We start from the raw sequence: 14,946 nt of genomic DNA, 5'->3' as shown, positions 1-14,946 counted from the left end.
TAAGCATTTAAAGACTCATGGTTGCAAATTATTGGTCTTTGGAATTATTAAAACAAACCTCCCAATATTGGCAAGATCTTTGTCCTTCTTATAAGTAGACTTGAACCAAAGTTTAACTTTGATGCATGATATAGAATGGGTATAAATGCAACTTAAAATTTTATGGCAACTGGTAATGTATGTATTTACTAACTAGCTTCATCTTTTTTTCCCTAAAGTTGTGGTTAGTAAACTTTTTCTGTAAAGGGCCAAATAATAAATATTTTAGGCTTTGTGAGACAAAAGGCAAAATCTAGACTAGTATGTAGGTACTTATATAACAAGAGAGAAAACTGCTCCCTCGCCCCACCCTGTTTGGTGGATGGACTCTCTCAGGTGGTGGCATACTTTGTGTCCACCTGCCATCAGATGAGACATTCTCAGAAGGAGGGGGCTGATGGGGTGTGTGACAACGGGGGTCATTTTCCCCTTCTGCTCCAGTGCCACCCAGATCCTGGTGTATCCTTCCCTCTTTTTGGAGAGCTCAGCCATTTCAGCTTGGGCAGCTGGCTGGAGGTGAGGCAATTCAGTGAGTTGTCAACTTCCAGATTGAAATTCCACTGCTTGGTGTCTAGTGGAGTCCCCAACATGCAGATGCCAACCAGAGGGGGCCCTTGGCGAATTTAAGGCATGCTTGCCAGTTGAAGGAGGCAGGCACTTGGAACAGAGTAGGGAAGAGGGGCAGAAGGGGATACCCTGGCTTTGTCACAGTGCTGGCCTGTTGAGGTGGTGCTCATAGGCAGCAGGCTCGATTTGGTCTTAGTTAGCCAACACTTGCTCTAGCCCTGGAAGCGCCTTCAGGCACCCCTTACGTATGCCAGAGTAGGTGTCCAAAGCAGTTGCATCCCCAGGCAGGCCTCACATGCTGTGCTGCTTCCCCTACAGGATCAAACCAGAAGATGCTATGGACTTTGGCATTTCTCTCCTCTTCTATGGTCTCTACTATGGAGTTCTTGAGCGGGACTTTGCAGAAATGTGTGCAGACTACATGGCATCCACCATAGGGGTGAGTTCACCTGGGCTCTTAATACTGCCTCCTGCGACCTCCAGAGATAAGCCATATAAAATCCTTCAAGATGTGAGTGGCATATATCTGGAGATTCCTTGCTTAGAATTTGGGAAGCCAGGTCTCAGATCCACTCTGGTATTTTAACCTTAGGGCCATTATAGAAAGGAACCACTTTACCCTACAGGAAGTTAACATTCCTTTAACAAATATTTATTTAATACTTTCGATGTGCCTGGGCTCTGTGTATTTGTTAGAATTAAGAAGGTGTGCTAAAATACACATGACTCTTGCCCAGTTAGAGTTTACTCTCTAATGACAGAGATGGTGTTAAAATAATAAGCACAAATAAATATCAAATTAAATGAATATTATGAAGGAAAGGTTCATAATGCGATAAACAAATAGAGTTGTGGCATTTGACCTTGTCTTTGGCTCAAAGATGGCATCCCTGAAGAAGTAACTATTGAGCTGACTTGAACAGTGAGTAGGAGTTAACCAAAGTGGGAAGTCAGATGGTTACCAGATAGAGAAAATAATGTCTAAGAGTTCTGTAGTGGGAGAAAGTGTGGGTATTTAGACTAAACTAGAAAAAGTCCTGTAGGCCGAATGATAGATGACAGTTCTTATACTCAAAACACTCGGAGGCTAAGATAGAAAATGACATCATCAGATTTTCACTTTGAAAAGATCATTCTGGCTGCTGGGTAGAGAACAGACTAGAGAGGAGTCCACAGATTAGAGTGGACCACTTATGATTATTAAAGAGACAATGTGGTGGTCTGGGCAAGATGCAGGTAGCTTGGATTAGCACAGAGATGATGGGAAGGGAGACAAGTGGATTATTTGAGATGTATTTTGAGGTAAGGTTGATAAGATTTACATGTACATTAGTTCTGGAGACTGAAGAATTATGAAAGAAAAGTGGGTATCAAAGCTGATGTTTCTAACCCAAGCAGCTCCTTAGGTAGTGTACTTTTCACTGAGATGGGAAATGCTGCAAGAGAACTGGGTGGGAACCATGGGGAGAGTCTTCAAGCTTAAAATGTGTGTAAAATAACAGCCAATCTAAGAAACCCAGGTCAGTATTCCTATTTTTTTTTTCATAATGGGAGTATGTCTTTGTTGTTTTGCTGTTTTTAAAAATAATACAGTCTCTTTGTAATTATGTAAACGACACAGAAGTGCTCCCCATCATGGTAGCATCCCAGTAGACCCCACCCCAAGAAGGAATAATTCCAAGCTTAATGGACATCACATTTCTCTGATTCTGTGTTGAAATCCATGTGGCTCTGTCTGATGGAGGAGGACCAGAGGACATTCAGAAGTTCTTGCTGTATCAAGGTTTGGCAGCTTGGAGAGAAACTGAAGAGAGTATCAGGGAAGTAGGTTCTCCTGGAGCATCGATACCACTCCTAGCTTTTAGGCAGCAGGCAGCAGTGGAGACCCACTGAGAACAGGAAAGGATAGGTGCTGACTTGAGGTGAGGCACCTCTGGAACTCTTGAAGAGTTTGAGGCAATTTTGCAGGCAGGGGCTGTTTGCTGTGCAAATTTGTATGTCAGTGCTATCTTGATCTCATTTGTGGTACAGCTTGCTAGGTGTAGGGCAATTCAGATTAAACAGAATACTCAGAATACCTTGGGTAACTTTTGTCAGGTATGGTTTTAAGTCTAGGACATTATTTCTTGGTATGATGGGATAGTTTCTTTTTCCTGTAAAGAATCAAATTGAAAAGAGAGTACATTGGATCCCTTTATAGACAATCCATTAGATTCTTGTTAGAACAACCGTCTTCTGTTATCACTGCATTTCACTGTCTGTTATCTATTTGTGAAGACTACAGATCTTCCTATAAAAACAGCTCACTGCCTGGAGAAGATTTCCCAGACCCTAGATTGTCTCATTATTACGTTCACTTTCAACAGCAGCTGTTTACTCAGACTGTTTCCATGGCATAGCTAGCTTTTCAGAGTGACTCTTAGCAGTATTCTCTTACCCTCTAGTGATTTCTTCTTCTCATTCTATTTTTATAGGACCAATTCCCTGATTTTCCCAGGTTGTTGCCAACTTTATCTCAAACTGCCAATTTAAGCATAGACTTAATCCTCTCAGGTGGGTCACTAATAACCAATCTTACAGAACCCTTCTGTCCAAACAGATCTGAGCTCAGAAGTGATCCGCAGGTTAGCTTCTCTCTCAGGAGGTGGAATCATTACATTGGCCTCCCCAAAATGGGAATTTAGTTGGGCCTTTTTCATGCTGGGGTAGAACTAGGTGCTCCAGTGATTACAAATGATAATACCTAATAATGATAATAAGGTAATTCCCCAATAATGATAAATTCCAGCTTCACCGAGAAACCTAGTGGGAGAATTTCTCTCAGGGTGGAGAGTGCCTCAAACACTAGCTCTTGACCCCTCATACTCCCCTTCCTTTTATGGGATCTCACTCATTATCCCCACCACCCCATGCTCATTTTTTAATGGTCTGGGGCCCATATACCTTCTGTGCCTCTTAGCCCAAGAACATAAAGATCAGTCACATCAGACTTTATTAAAGGATGATAGCAGGAAAGTAAACCATGAGTACTTGGATGAGGTTAATCTGACTCATGAGCCCTCCTGCTTTCCAGGGCTTCCCAACCCTGCCTCATCCAGTTCTCAGCCTGCTTCTGTGTAATGTGGGCCATCTTAACACCCCCACCTAGAATCCACATCTGGACAACTACTGTCCTCCAAATGTCCAGACCTAGAGCAGAGCCTGTGTCCCTGACAAAAGTATGTCTGCAGCCCCCTTAATGCCTCAGGCCAGCCTTCTGAACCTGGTATCATATATGAGGATCCACCTCTTCCCCATCTGATTGACTGTAAGAATGCCTGTCCCTGTCAGAGGAGCCACTCCATCAAATCGCTGTCCTACAGAATGTGGCCTTTCTGACGCTAACTATAGACAAGCAGTTTGCTTTTACTCAGGTCCCCATCTCAAGGGCAGGGAGTGGGTCATAGGAAGAGTAGGGTGGCTTGTGACAGTACTGGGTGAGTTACCAGGAGTTCATTCACTCATTGTTTCCCACAGCAAGTATTGCTGAGACTTAGTGACAAGCCTGCTGATGGGGCTCAGGGTGCCAACAGATGAGCCCCAGCAGAGAGGTGAGGGAAGGGCCTCCCGACATGGGATAAAGGAAAAGACCTTTACAGTTCTTTCTAACCCTGAGGATTCCAGGACGGACTCTCATTTCTGCCCAAGTTTTCGATCAAGTGGGCTTAGTCTGCTCAGGAACACCTGGGCCCCTGAGCCACAGCAACCTGAATTTCAAGAATATCCCTGGCTTTGAAGCCAGAATCCTGTAATTTGGCAGTGCCCTCTCCCCCCAGCCCTGACAACCACCCTTCTGCTCTCTGTCTATGGGTTTGACCACTCTAGGGGCCTCGTACAAGTGGGCTCACACAGTATTTGTCCTTTGTAACTGGCTTGTCTCACTTAGCATAATGTCCTCCAGGTTCACCCATGTTGAGGCCTGGGCTAGAATTTCCTCCCTTTTTAAGGCTGAGCACTGTTTCATTGTAGGTATACACCACATTTTTAGTCCTAGTCCTTTTTTCAGTCTTTGGTATATTCTATGATCACAGCTTCTATCCTGGAGAGTCATACTTGATTTTGGAGTTCTTCCGCCTAGCAGGTCTAGATCTAGGTCTCAGTCATCTCATGGTCTCCCTCTGAGAGTGGTTTGACCTAAAAAGATCTGGGATTGATTAATTTCAGAGCCTGGAAATGAAACCATGAGGTTTTACAATTGTATTCAGAAGCATTCTCAATTCCTTGTCACTACTGTACACAACTCTGTTTAGTGTAGAATATCTCTTTGTTTTGCCTTACATGGAGAAATTTATGATGTGAACTAAAGTAATTCTCCTTAAGTTGAGTCAAGGGATGGCATCTTGGATGGCGTCTGTTTTTCCAGCTGGTCACTGTGAGATCATAAGCTTGTGACAGCCAGTCAGTATAGTTTCCATTCACACCCAAAAGTCATGTAGTGGTACGGGTGGGGGTTTGGGGGATTATGAAATAAGCCTGCTTTTTGGGGCTTTTTCCTGAGAGAGTTATTGGGAAGGCAGGGTAGTAAAAGACTCTGCTACATTGGGCCATGTGTCCTGTCTCACACTTTTGTATCTTCTGAGCAAATTCCTGTGCCCCAGATTTACCTCCTGGATTCCCAATGGCCCCAGATAGCATCAGGGAAGGACTAGTTGCTTTTCATGCTTTTCATGTGACTTGAAGTAGTGGGAAGAGCTAGGGATTAGGTCAGACCTGGTTTCAAGTTATAAACCACTTTTAATTAGCTGTATTCTCTGGAGCAAGTTACTTTGCCTCTCTGATCTTGTTTTCTTAGCTGTAATACTATTACCAGACTTAATAAACTGTGGCAAGGAACAACGGGTGGCTGGAAAGCACTTTGCAGAGTAGCTGAGCCCATGGCGAACAGTGGAGAGGGTGACAGTACTGCTACCCCGGGTCAAGCCTGTCCGTGCTGCACCGCCAACTGTGAGACTGCCCATGCCTGCCTGTCATTGCCTGGATGGAGCACAGGGGCCCTACAGGGTTTGTCTCCTATCTTCATCAACCCAAGCAGAACAGACGAATCCTAAGTCAAGAGTATATCCTAAGTCAGGAGTATATGCCAATTCTCTCAGTGCCATCTCTTGTCTGAAGTCATCTCAGACCACTCTGTGACGTGGCATCTCTGCTGTAACCCTGAGAAGTGGGTGTTTTAGTCAGTGTCTCCACAGGTATTTCCGAATCATCTCTTGAACTGGCAAGGCTCCAGCTCGGTTCTGCCAACAGCTCTCTGTGGCCTCGGGTGAGGCTGTCCTCCTTGGGTGTCGGTTTCCTCACCTGTCTGGAAGAGCTCACAAGGCTTACTTGGCATACATTTTCTGTGGTGTTCAGTGGTGCGGAATGGAACTCATGTTTTCTGAGCACCCAGTCTATGCAAGCTCTGTGCTGGATTTTTTCTCAGTGAGTCTTCCCAAAGCCATGTGAGGCCCAGGCTAGTATTCCCACCCTACAAAGGAGCACTCTTCCTGTTTCGTCTGGAAGAGCTTACTCTCCCACTTTCCATGCAGAGCACATTTCATGCAGATGACTTGCTGCTTCTTTTCCCAAGACACTAGAAACCAAAGTGGAATTCCCATAATTTCCTGATATCCTATCTACAAATCTACTTAGGTTTGTACCTAGCTCTTCCTTTCCTCCAGTTACAGTGGATTAAGTGTCCTCTCTCCTGTCAAAGGCCAGCCCTACCTGCACCTGGGTTCCATATGCTCCTGCCTTCTTAGAGACCCTGTGTGCTACTGACTTCCCTGTCTTACCCATGGCTTGAACTTCTCCCTCTCTTCCGGACTCTCTTCCCTTCTTTTTCAAAAACATCCTTTCTTTGACGCTGTCTGCTTTTGATCGCCTTTCATTTACTCCTTAGCCCATTTCACTATGGCCTCAGATCATTCTTCCGAGGTGGCTTCTACTCAGATCACCATGACTCTGTCACTAATTCTGTGACCTAATTCTCATCCAGCAGTTGTCAGCACAGTTGACTCAACCACTCCTTCCTTCTTAAAAAAGGTTTTTTCCCCCTTGGCTTTTTGTGACATTATGCTGGCTTGGTTTTCTTTGTGTTTGATATTTTCTGTCTCCTCTGGTAACTTTCTATCTCCTTAAAAGTTACTGTTCCTGTGAGCTCAAACCTAAGCCATCTTCTCTGCTTTTCACCTAGAAGTTTCCCGTTTCTTTTTCCAAAGCTTCCATATCTCTGATTCAAAACTTGTTTCTGAGCTCTGGACCTTTACTACTCATTTGTCTACTTGGCTTCACCAGGATGTCCACTCCTCTCAGTTTTCATTGCCATCAAATTACCCCAAGCCATCGCCTTAGCACCCACAGGCTTCCATCATCTATTGCTTTTTGGAGAATTGTTATCGTCTCTTAGCTAGTCTTTCTGAATCCATGTTGGCCTCATCACTGACCTATTTTTCACACAGAAGACAATGATCTTTTAAAAATTTGAGTCTGATCATGTTAATCCTTACTTAAATAGAGCCTTTAGATGACTTCCCATTTCAAGTCCAAAATTCTTCATGTGGCTGATATGACTGCTTTCCTGTTTGTCACTCTGGCCAAGTTAGGTTCCTTTCAGTTTCTGAAGTGCTCCAAAGCACCTTCCTGCCCCAGGGTCTCTTTCCACTTCTGCCTTTCTTTGTCTTGCTGACTCCCAGCCCAACCTCTGTCTGTCAGCCTAAAATGGCACTCCCTCAAAGAAGCCTTCTCAGGGGACCTAGGCTAAGTAAGGAACCCCTTTTACAGCCCTTTTATTGCCTTTCTAATAATTCTTATTTTAGCTTTTTAAAGAATTAGTTATTACTTTATTGTAATTATCATTTTAAGTATCTCCCCTAGGTGTAGGTTCATGAGGCCAGAGGCCAGGGCTGTGTTTTTCCAGCATTACACCCCAGGACCAAATCCAGGGGCGGGTACTCAGTAGGCGCCCAGTGTATTTTGATGGGTGGAGGGAAGGGTTTGGTGGCCTGCTCAAGGGTGTCAAGATAGTAAATGACAGAGGATTGAAATTAGGTCTGCCTAATCCTGGCAGGCCATATGGCCCCTTGAGCCCTTCCACTGAGGGATTATTAGCCTTTTGAAGTTAAACTGAAACCTGCCTCCCTGTACCTTGCCCACCTCGGCCTCAGCACCTCCTGAGGCAGTCTCCTCCTCATGGTTTCCGTGAGCCATAGGTTGCTGGGGCCTTCCTGACTTGACAGGCTTACCTAATGCTTTTGTTGAGATATTGTGGGATTTGACCCTACCTGTTGCCACATTAGCCTTGTGGGGAGAACTCCAGAAATGAAAGGCCTAACAGACATTTGCCTAGACTTCCTTGCTGTCATCACCCCACCCAAGTTCCCTTTGATCTTGCATCCTTTTCCCCAGTGTTCAGGGGCAGAACCCTGGGATACTGGAGGTAAAGCTCTTCCTGAGCTCTTTCCCACTCCTGAGTTGGAATGCTCATGCTTCTTTTTACAGCCAATGCTGTGGGCCAGTGTGAGTGGTCGTGTTCCTGAGCTGTGCAGTGGCGTGAGGACTCAGGCAGAGCTGGACAGACCACTTGGTTTCTTCGCTCTCTGTTCTGTTGATGTGCCTAGAAGCCCTAAGCCAGAACACATTGCAGAGCCATAGCCTGCTGAGTTCTGGAGAGGTGCTTCTCAGAGGCCCTCCCAACACGAACATTCTCCAGTGCTAGCTTTGGAGAGTTGCACAGTTAGTGGGGCTTCCACAGGCTGCAGCCCTCTGACTCTAGCTTATCCTTTTCCACTTCACATTCTAGACAGACAGATCAGAAACTTTTGAATAACTGGCCCTCAGTGAGCTAAGTAGCTGACCTTCCTGAAGCTAACATTCAGCAAAAGTTAATGGAATGCCTTGGGTATAACTTGGGTGGGAGTCGGAGGGGTCTGGGTTCTGGTCCCAACTTGCTTCTTGCCTTGTGTGGGCTTTGTTTTCCCCAACGAGAGGGCTGCTCTGGTGTTCTGTGATAGTAAGTGGCTTGCCTTGAGCCCTTACAGATGGTTCGTTGCAAGAGGGTGAGGTAGGGGTGAAGGCAGGAAGCTCTGTATACATGGATTCTTGGGGCAGTGTAGCATCTCTGCCTTCTAGTCTTGAGGACTGTTGGGATCAGGGAGCCATTCTGACCGCTGAGGGAGTCCATTCCTCAGGAGGGCAGCTGGGAGTAAGGGACGTCCCCGAGTCAAGTGGACATTCTGGCAGCGAGAGCTGTGTCTGCTGTAGGTGACCTGTTGTCATCCTCCCTGATTCTCTGTCCCAGCACCTGTGTGCCCTCTCCTTCTCCACTGCTGTCACTCACTCAGCTTTGGGGTTTTGGCTTTTTCAGGAGATAATTGCTTGGAAACAAACAAAAAACAAAGGAAACTCAAGAAAATACAGAAAGTCTAAGTAAACTAAATCTGCCTTACAGGTACAGATAAAATTGTAATAAGAAATGTTGAAGGTTTTTTAAAATATCCATTAAACAGTTTTGCAAGGCATAAAAATTCTGGAGATTAGTTGCACAACAATGTGAATATACTTAATGCTACTGAACTATACATTTAAAACAGTTAAGATGGTAAATTCTCTATCGTGTATGTTTTACCACAGTTTTTAAGACAAAAGAACAAACCAATGTGTCTAAGAATATTTCAACAAATAAATTTAAAATCTTTTTTCCTTGGGGTGAGGGGGAAATGTCATGTACTTGTTTAACAATGAGCCACAAGGAATCGTTGGAAAGCAAATCTTGGAATCATTGGAGCAAAACTTGCAATTTCTTTTTGGAGCATGAAATTGGTTATCCATTGTAATTATGGTAATCAATTTTTAATCTGAGAGTAATGTTTTATTCATTAAGGAAAATTTGAGTACATTTTCTGTACTTTTTGAGAAATTGCCTACTTTTCGTAGGCAAAAGAAAAAAAATCACCTGTAATCCTACTACCAAAACATCACTGGTGTGAACATTCTGATTGTTTTTCTTTGTAGGATTTGGGCTTGTCTTTACATATGGTACCAGTCATACTGTGCCTCCAAATTTGTGCCATCGTTTTGACAATAACTGTTATACCTGCAGCTTTAGTTGATTCATTGCCTTTTTATTCCCTTACATGTGTACCATAATTTATTTAAGTGTTCTTCTGTTGTTAGTCATTTATTATTTCCAGTTCTTGTTTTTTTTTTAATTATGGTAAAATACTTTTAACATAAAATCACCATTTTAGCCAATTTAAAGTAAATTCAGTGCATTAATTACATTCACAGCATTGTGCAACTATCCCCACTATTTCCAAAAGTTTTCATCATCCCAAACAGAAACTCTGTGCCCATTAAGCAATAACTGCCCATTTCCTACCCTCAGCCCCTTTCTAATCTACTTTTTCTCTCTTTAAACTTGCCTATTCTAGATATTTTGTATAAATGGAATCATACAATATTTGTCCTTTTGTGTCTGACTTCACTTAGCATAATGTTTTCAAAGCTGTTGTGGCATGCATCAGAACTTCCTTATTTTTATGAGTGAATAATTTTCCATTGTATGGATATACCACATTTTGTTTATCCTTTAATCTCTTGATGGACACTGGTTGTTTCCACCTTTGGGCTGTTGTGAATAGTGCTGCTCTGAACACTGAAATACAAGTATGTGGTTAGTTCCTGTTTTCCTTTTTGAGGGGAGTGTATCTAAGAATGGAACTACTGTGTCATATGGTAATTCTGCCTTTTAAATTTTTGAGAAATCGCCAAACTCTGCTTCTCTAATTATAAATAACGCTTAAATGAATATCTGTATGCATTGAAGCTCTTTTGATATTTCTACTTCTTTACATTCCTTAAAGTGAAGCTAATGGGTTAAAGGGTGTGACAGTTTGAGACATAATGCCAGATGCTGTGCCAAAGGGTTGGACCTCTTCTGCTGCCACGAGTGTCTGAGAATACCCACGTCACCAAACCAGCGTTGCACCAGATATTCCACTGTCTTGAGTCTTGGAAGAGAGATGTTGTCCATCTCTGATGGAACCAGAGTCTGCTTATCTGACACAGCTTCTTGTCACCAGCCCCGAGTCCTCCTCCCTCCCATCCTCCTTGTCCCTGATGCTGACCCAGCCCAGTCTTCAGTCCGATTAGATCTGCTGTCCTGATCCGTCTCTGGTCTGTCCCTTCCCCCCATCTGCCCAGTAAAGATGAGGTCTGTTTGGCACTGAAGGTGGTCTCCAGCTCTGGGGCCCACCCTGCCCCTTTGCCTCCCCTCTAGAAGACCTGATAGGCCTCTGTGGTCCCTTTCCCCTTTGGCTGACTCTCACATCTTTCCTGTCTTTCACCCCTGCTCTTCTCTCCCAGTTCTACAGCGAGTCGGGCATGCCTACCAAACACCTTTCAGACAGTGTATGTGCCGTGTGTGGGCAGCAGATCTTTGTGGATGTCAGCGAAGAGGGCATCATCGAGAACACGTATAGGCTGTCTTGCAATCACGTGTATCCTGCCTGGAGCCCCTGGGCCACAGCTCTCCTGCCACCTGTGCACTCCAGTCAGAGGGGGAAGCGGCTGGTCATGCCCTCGGCGTGCTGTCCAGACCTTTGAGTGTAGAGAGTCGGTCACAAGGGGGCACACGTTTGGGTGACGTTCTCTACAAGAGAAGCTGACCCAGGAGTGAAAACTTCCGCCTTCTTCACTCTTTCCCACAGATGGGCACCACTCTTACTGAAAGAGTATTTAGCGTCTGACTGGCTCAGAAAGGAGCCTGAGGCTTTACCAGGCTGCCCCAGATTGGATCAGTCCCAGGGGAGGAGCATCCTCTAACTGGATCCCTCAGTTTTAGCGTCAGACCCCTCTGAGTAATGCCTCTCATACTCATGAACCTACTCAGCCCCCACTCTGTGCCACGTATCACCTCCCTGATGTATCATGCCCCATAACAGCTCTCTAAGATAGAGGTCATCCTCACCTAACACATGAGTGGGCAGGGTCAGAGAGAAGGGACTTGCCCAACATTATATAGCTATTAAGAGGTGAAGCCAGGATTTGAACCTTTCTCCAGAGCAAGTGCATGAGCACCTGGCAGCCTGGCATGGGGCTGCAGTGCCTGGCTGCCCACCATTCCCCTTGACGAGTGGTGCTCAGATTCCATGAGTTCTGCATCCGCGGCTGGTGCATTGTTGGAAAGAAGCAGACGTGTCCCTACTGCAAAGAGAAGGTAGACCTCAAGAGGATGTTCAGCAACCCGTATCCTTTGTTTGGGTTCTTGCCGGGAGTGGGCAGTGGGAAGAAAGTCCTGGCCAGTGTGACCCTGAACTTGGGTCCTCCTCGGGCCCTTCCTCCCCACAACCTGGTTCGTGTCCACCATTCCATTTGGCTCGTGGTCTAGGGAAGTTGGGGTTAGAATGTGGGGCAGGATTCGCGGCCCAACTTCTTCGTAGTTCTGGATCCCTAAAGGATAAATTGGTAGTAGTTGCAGTTGCCATTTACTGCTTGGTCACTGTGTGCCTGGCACTGTATTTACTGCTTTACGTGTATTATTTCATTTGATTCTCTAACAACTTTATGACCATGGAGTAATATCCTCATTTTAGAAATGAAACAGTTGAGAGGTTGAATAACTTGTTCAAGGTTACACAACTAATGGGTGATGCCTTACCTATGACATGCAGGCCAGAGATCAGCTCTGGGCCCGTGCAGGGCCTGCAGGGTGCAGGGGAGGCTCCTCTTCCCATCCACTTGGAACACAGGCCTTGTGCTCCTTCAGGTACCACTTTCTACCCTGCCATCCCTCCCCACTTTGCCTTCACTCTCCTCTTCCTCCTCACAGCCTGGTTGTTGGAAAGTGTCCAGTCACTTCAATGGCCCCCTTCACTTTCTCTAGGATCCAGGGACTCAGCTTTCTGCCCTCTCCCCTCTCAGTGGCCCCTTCCCCCTGCGCTAGGGTTCCCTGGCCCCAGACACTAGCTGAGCTACTTTATTCCCAGCACATTCCCATAGTCCCTGAGTGGGAGACTCTGGCCTATCCCCTTTAAGGTTCCTTGCTTGGTCCTCACAGGGTCTAGTTTAGGAACACTTAAGCAATTCCGTGGTCAAGCTGAGGCTTGGGGCTCTCCTTAGTTCTCAGCTATTGGGCCGGGCTGTTCTTCCCAATGCCTCTGGAGGCATTCCTCCACAGTCTGAGATTCAGCCTGAGCTTTTCCCCAGAGCTAGATCCCCAGGCTCCCTCTCTAGATGTCTTGCCCTGCATGTGACTGTAAAGTAAAAGGAAGGAAACTCACCTCCGGGTTCACTTGGCCTGGGTGGAGCCTGATGCTCAATGCCCCCTGGGGAGGATTCCTTAGAGCCTCTGCCCAGGCTTATCCCTCTGACGAGCCTCTTTCTGTAACCCTGCTGCTTTCTGCCTCTATCCCTAGCGTCCACCCCCTCCTGGGCCTAGAAAATCTTGTTTTGGTCATTACAAGAACCTTTGGGGTTGCCTGATCCCACACCCAGCCTCCCTGCTGCTGATGCTGCAGTTGTGCTCACAGCAGGCACAGGCTGTGTCCTCTCACAGCGCAGGCCCTTCTGAGAGAAGGTGGTGCACGGACACCGTTTCTACAGGCTGGTCTTTTGCCTCTGTGGCCCTCTCCTGTGTCTGTCCTGTCTTCTGCCCTGGTCTCCTCTGCCCTTCTTCTCCCATTCTCTGGTTTAGCCCTTCATTCCCACATGGAGAGGCTGGCGGGGCTTTCTAGAAAGCAGGTACGTTTCCTTGTAGGCTGCTTTCTGTGGAGCAGCTGGTAAGTCTGGGCAGACCCAGGGAGGATGTGGGCACACTCAACTCATCCACTTCCTAGACCAATCTTAGCAGCTCTTAGCCTCTTTAACGCACTGACAGCTGGGAGAGGCCTCATGTCATGTATGGGCAACTGCTGGATTGGCTTCGATATTTGGTAGCCTGGCAGCCTGTTATCATCGGTCTGGTGCAAGGCATCAACTACATCCTGGGCCTGGAATAGTCAGGAAGAGTGCACACCCACCGTGGACCTCAGGGCACTCCCCTCCCTGCCCTCCAAGACCTGGGTGGGAAAGACTCAAAGGGGCATTTGGGCCACTCAGGACCCTGCCGGCTGTGTCCGGGCTGGGCAGGGATACGATGGAGAGCCAGCTGGTGGGGCTGTCAGCAGTGGGGGCTTTTTAAAAGATAACTATTTTGATGAATATATTTAAAAACCATTTTTTATTGTGGAGCATACAAATTGCCCCAACTCCTCCAGGTCTCGCCCCTCTGTTTGAACAGGGTGGGAACAGAGCCACAACATTTTTGGTCCAAAGGAGCCTTCTTGCCTCTGGCTGAGAGCCTCCCCCTTCCCCTTTCCTTCCCGCAGTGGGGCTCCAGCTGGTGCCCTCAGTGGAAGAGCTCTAGGGCTCTGCCTGGTGCCACAGATGAGCACTGATGGGTGGGTTGTCTTCCCTTCTACCCCGTCGGGGACTCAGGATGGGTGTTGTGTCTGACTCTGTCTTCTGTCCAGGAGCCATTCAGTCCAGGTTGCAATCAGTGGAAACTTGTGACTTTTCCAACAAGGGAAGCCCTGGGACCTCAATTTGTTGAGGATTTGTTCGGGGACAACCAGAAACATCAGCAGCAGGGATGAACTGCCCCCAGGCAGGGGCTTACTCAGCCAAGAACAGGCCATCTATATATAGTTGGCCCATGGGGGCTACTGTCAGCAGTAGTAATTGAGGGCCCCTTGTACAAGCTGACCCTTTAGCTTGGAAGTGGTAACACGTGCCAGTGGTCGCTCTGTCACATCACTTCTTTTCCTGAAAGCCAGAGTGAGAGAGTTTGTGTGCATCTGTGTGTGTGGCAGAGGGACTTTGACAGATGCGGGACTTCTCCCTGCCGTCTAGCAGGGCTCTCAGTCCAGGGAGCATCCCTCTGTCAGCCTCAGCACTCATGGGCCCTGCCTGCGCCCGGCAACGGGAGTTCTGGGATGGGCGGGAAGAGGGCAGGGCCCAGGTGAGTATGGGTTCTGAAAACGAGTCCAGGTGGGACCAAGCTGTGGTCCTAGGAGTTTTGAAGTAAATGGGATGGCAAACGTGGGCTGTCAGCCCTGGGCTCGTAGGGAATATGGCCCAGCTGGCCTGACCCCTTCATGTGCAGCAAGGACCAAGCAGAATCTTTTCACTCCACTCTGAATAAAGCTCCATGAGCTGGGTTGAAAAGCCGCACACCATCTTGCTTTTCTTCTTCCCACATCTTTCCCTGGGCCCTGGGGCACCTAGCCCATGCTACCTCTGCTCTTCCCATTTGGTAGCTGGTTGGCCCCTGGAATTTTTGGAATG

General features: G+C 46.7%; 1 protein-coding gene across 3 annotated transcripts in view; it reads left to right on the top strand.

Annotated features, from left to right (window-relative positions):
• Window positions 1-14,946, top strand: part of RNF121 (ring finger protein 121) — a 104,171-nt gene that overhangs the window by 85,051 nt on the left and 4,174 nt on the right. For 2 of the 3 annotated variants that reach the window (XR_008999225.1, XM_036904242.2), the window contains 3 exons: window positions 925-1,045; window positions 10,987-11,120; window positions 11,767-11,868. Coding sequence is in view for 2 of the 3 variants with exons in the window: in XM_036904242.2 (XP_036760137.1) it covers window positions 925-1,045; window positions 10,987-11,120; window positions 11,767-11,868 (357 nt within the window). In the remaining variant the exon portion in view is untranslated. Of the gene's footprint in view, window positions 1-924; window positions 1,046-10,986; window positions 11,121-11,766; window positions 11,869-13,498; window positions 14,833-14,946 lie in introns of those variants that run through there. The other variant, XM_036904240.2, reaches the window with a different exon arrangement.

The sequence above is a fragment of the Manis pentadactyla genome, chromosome 9 (assembly GCF_030020395.1).
Source record: "Manis pentadactyla isolate mManPen7 chromosome 9, mManPen7.hap1, whole genome shotgun sequence".
Lineage (NCBI taxonomy): Eukaryota > Metazoa > Chordata > Mammalia > Pholidota > Manidae > Manis > Manis pentadactyla.
This window is presented reverse-complemented; position numbering and strand designations above follow the sequence as displayed.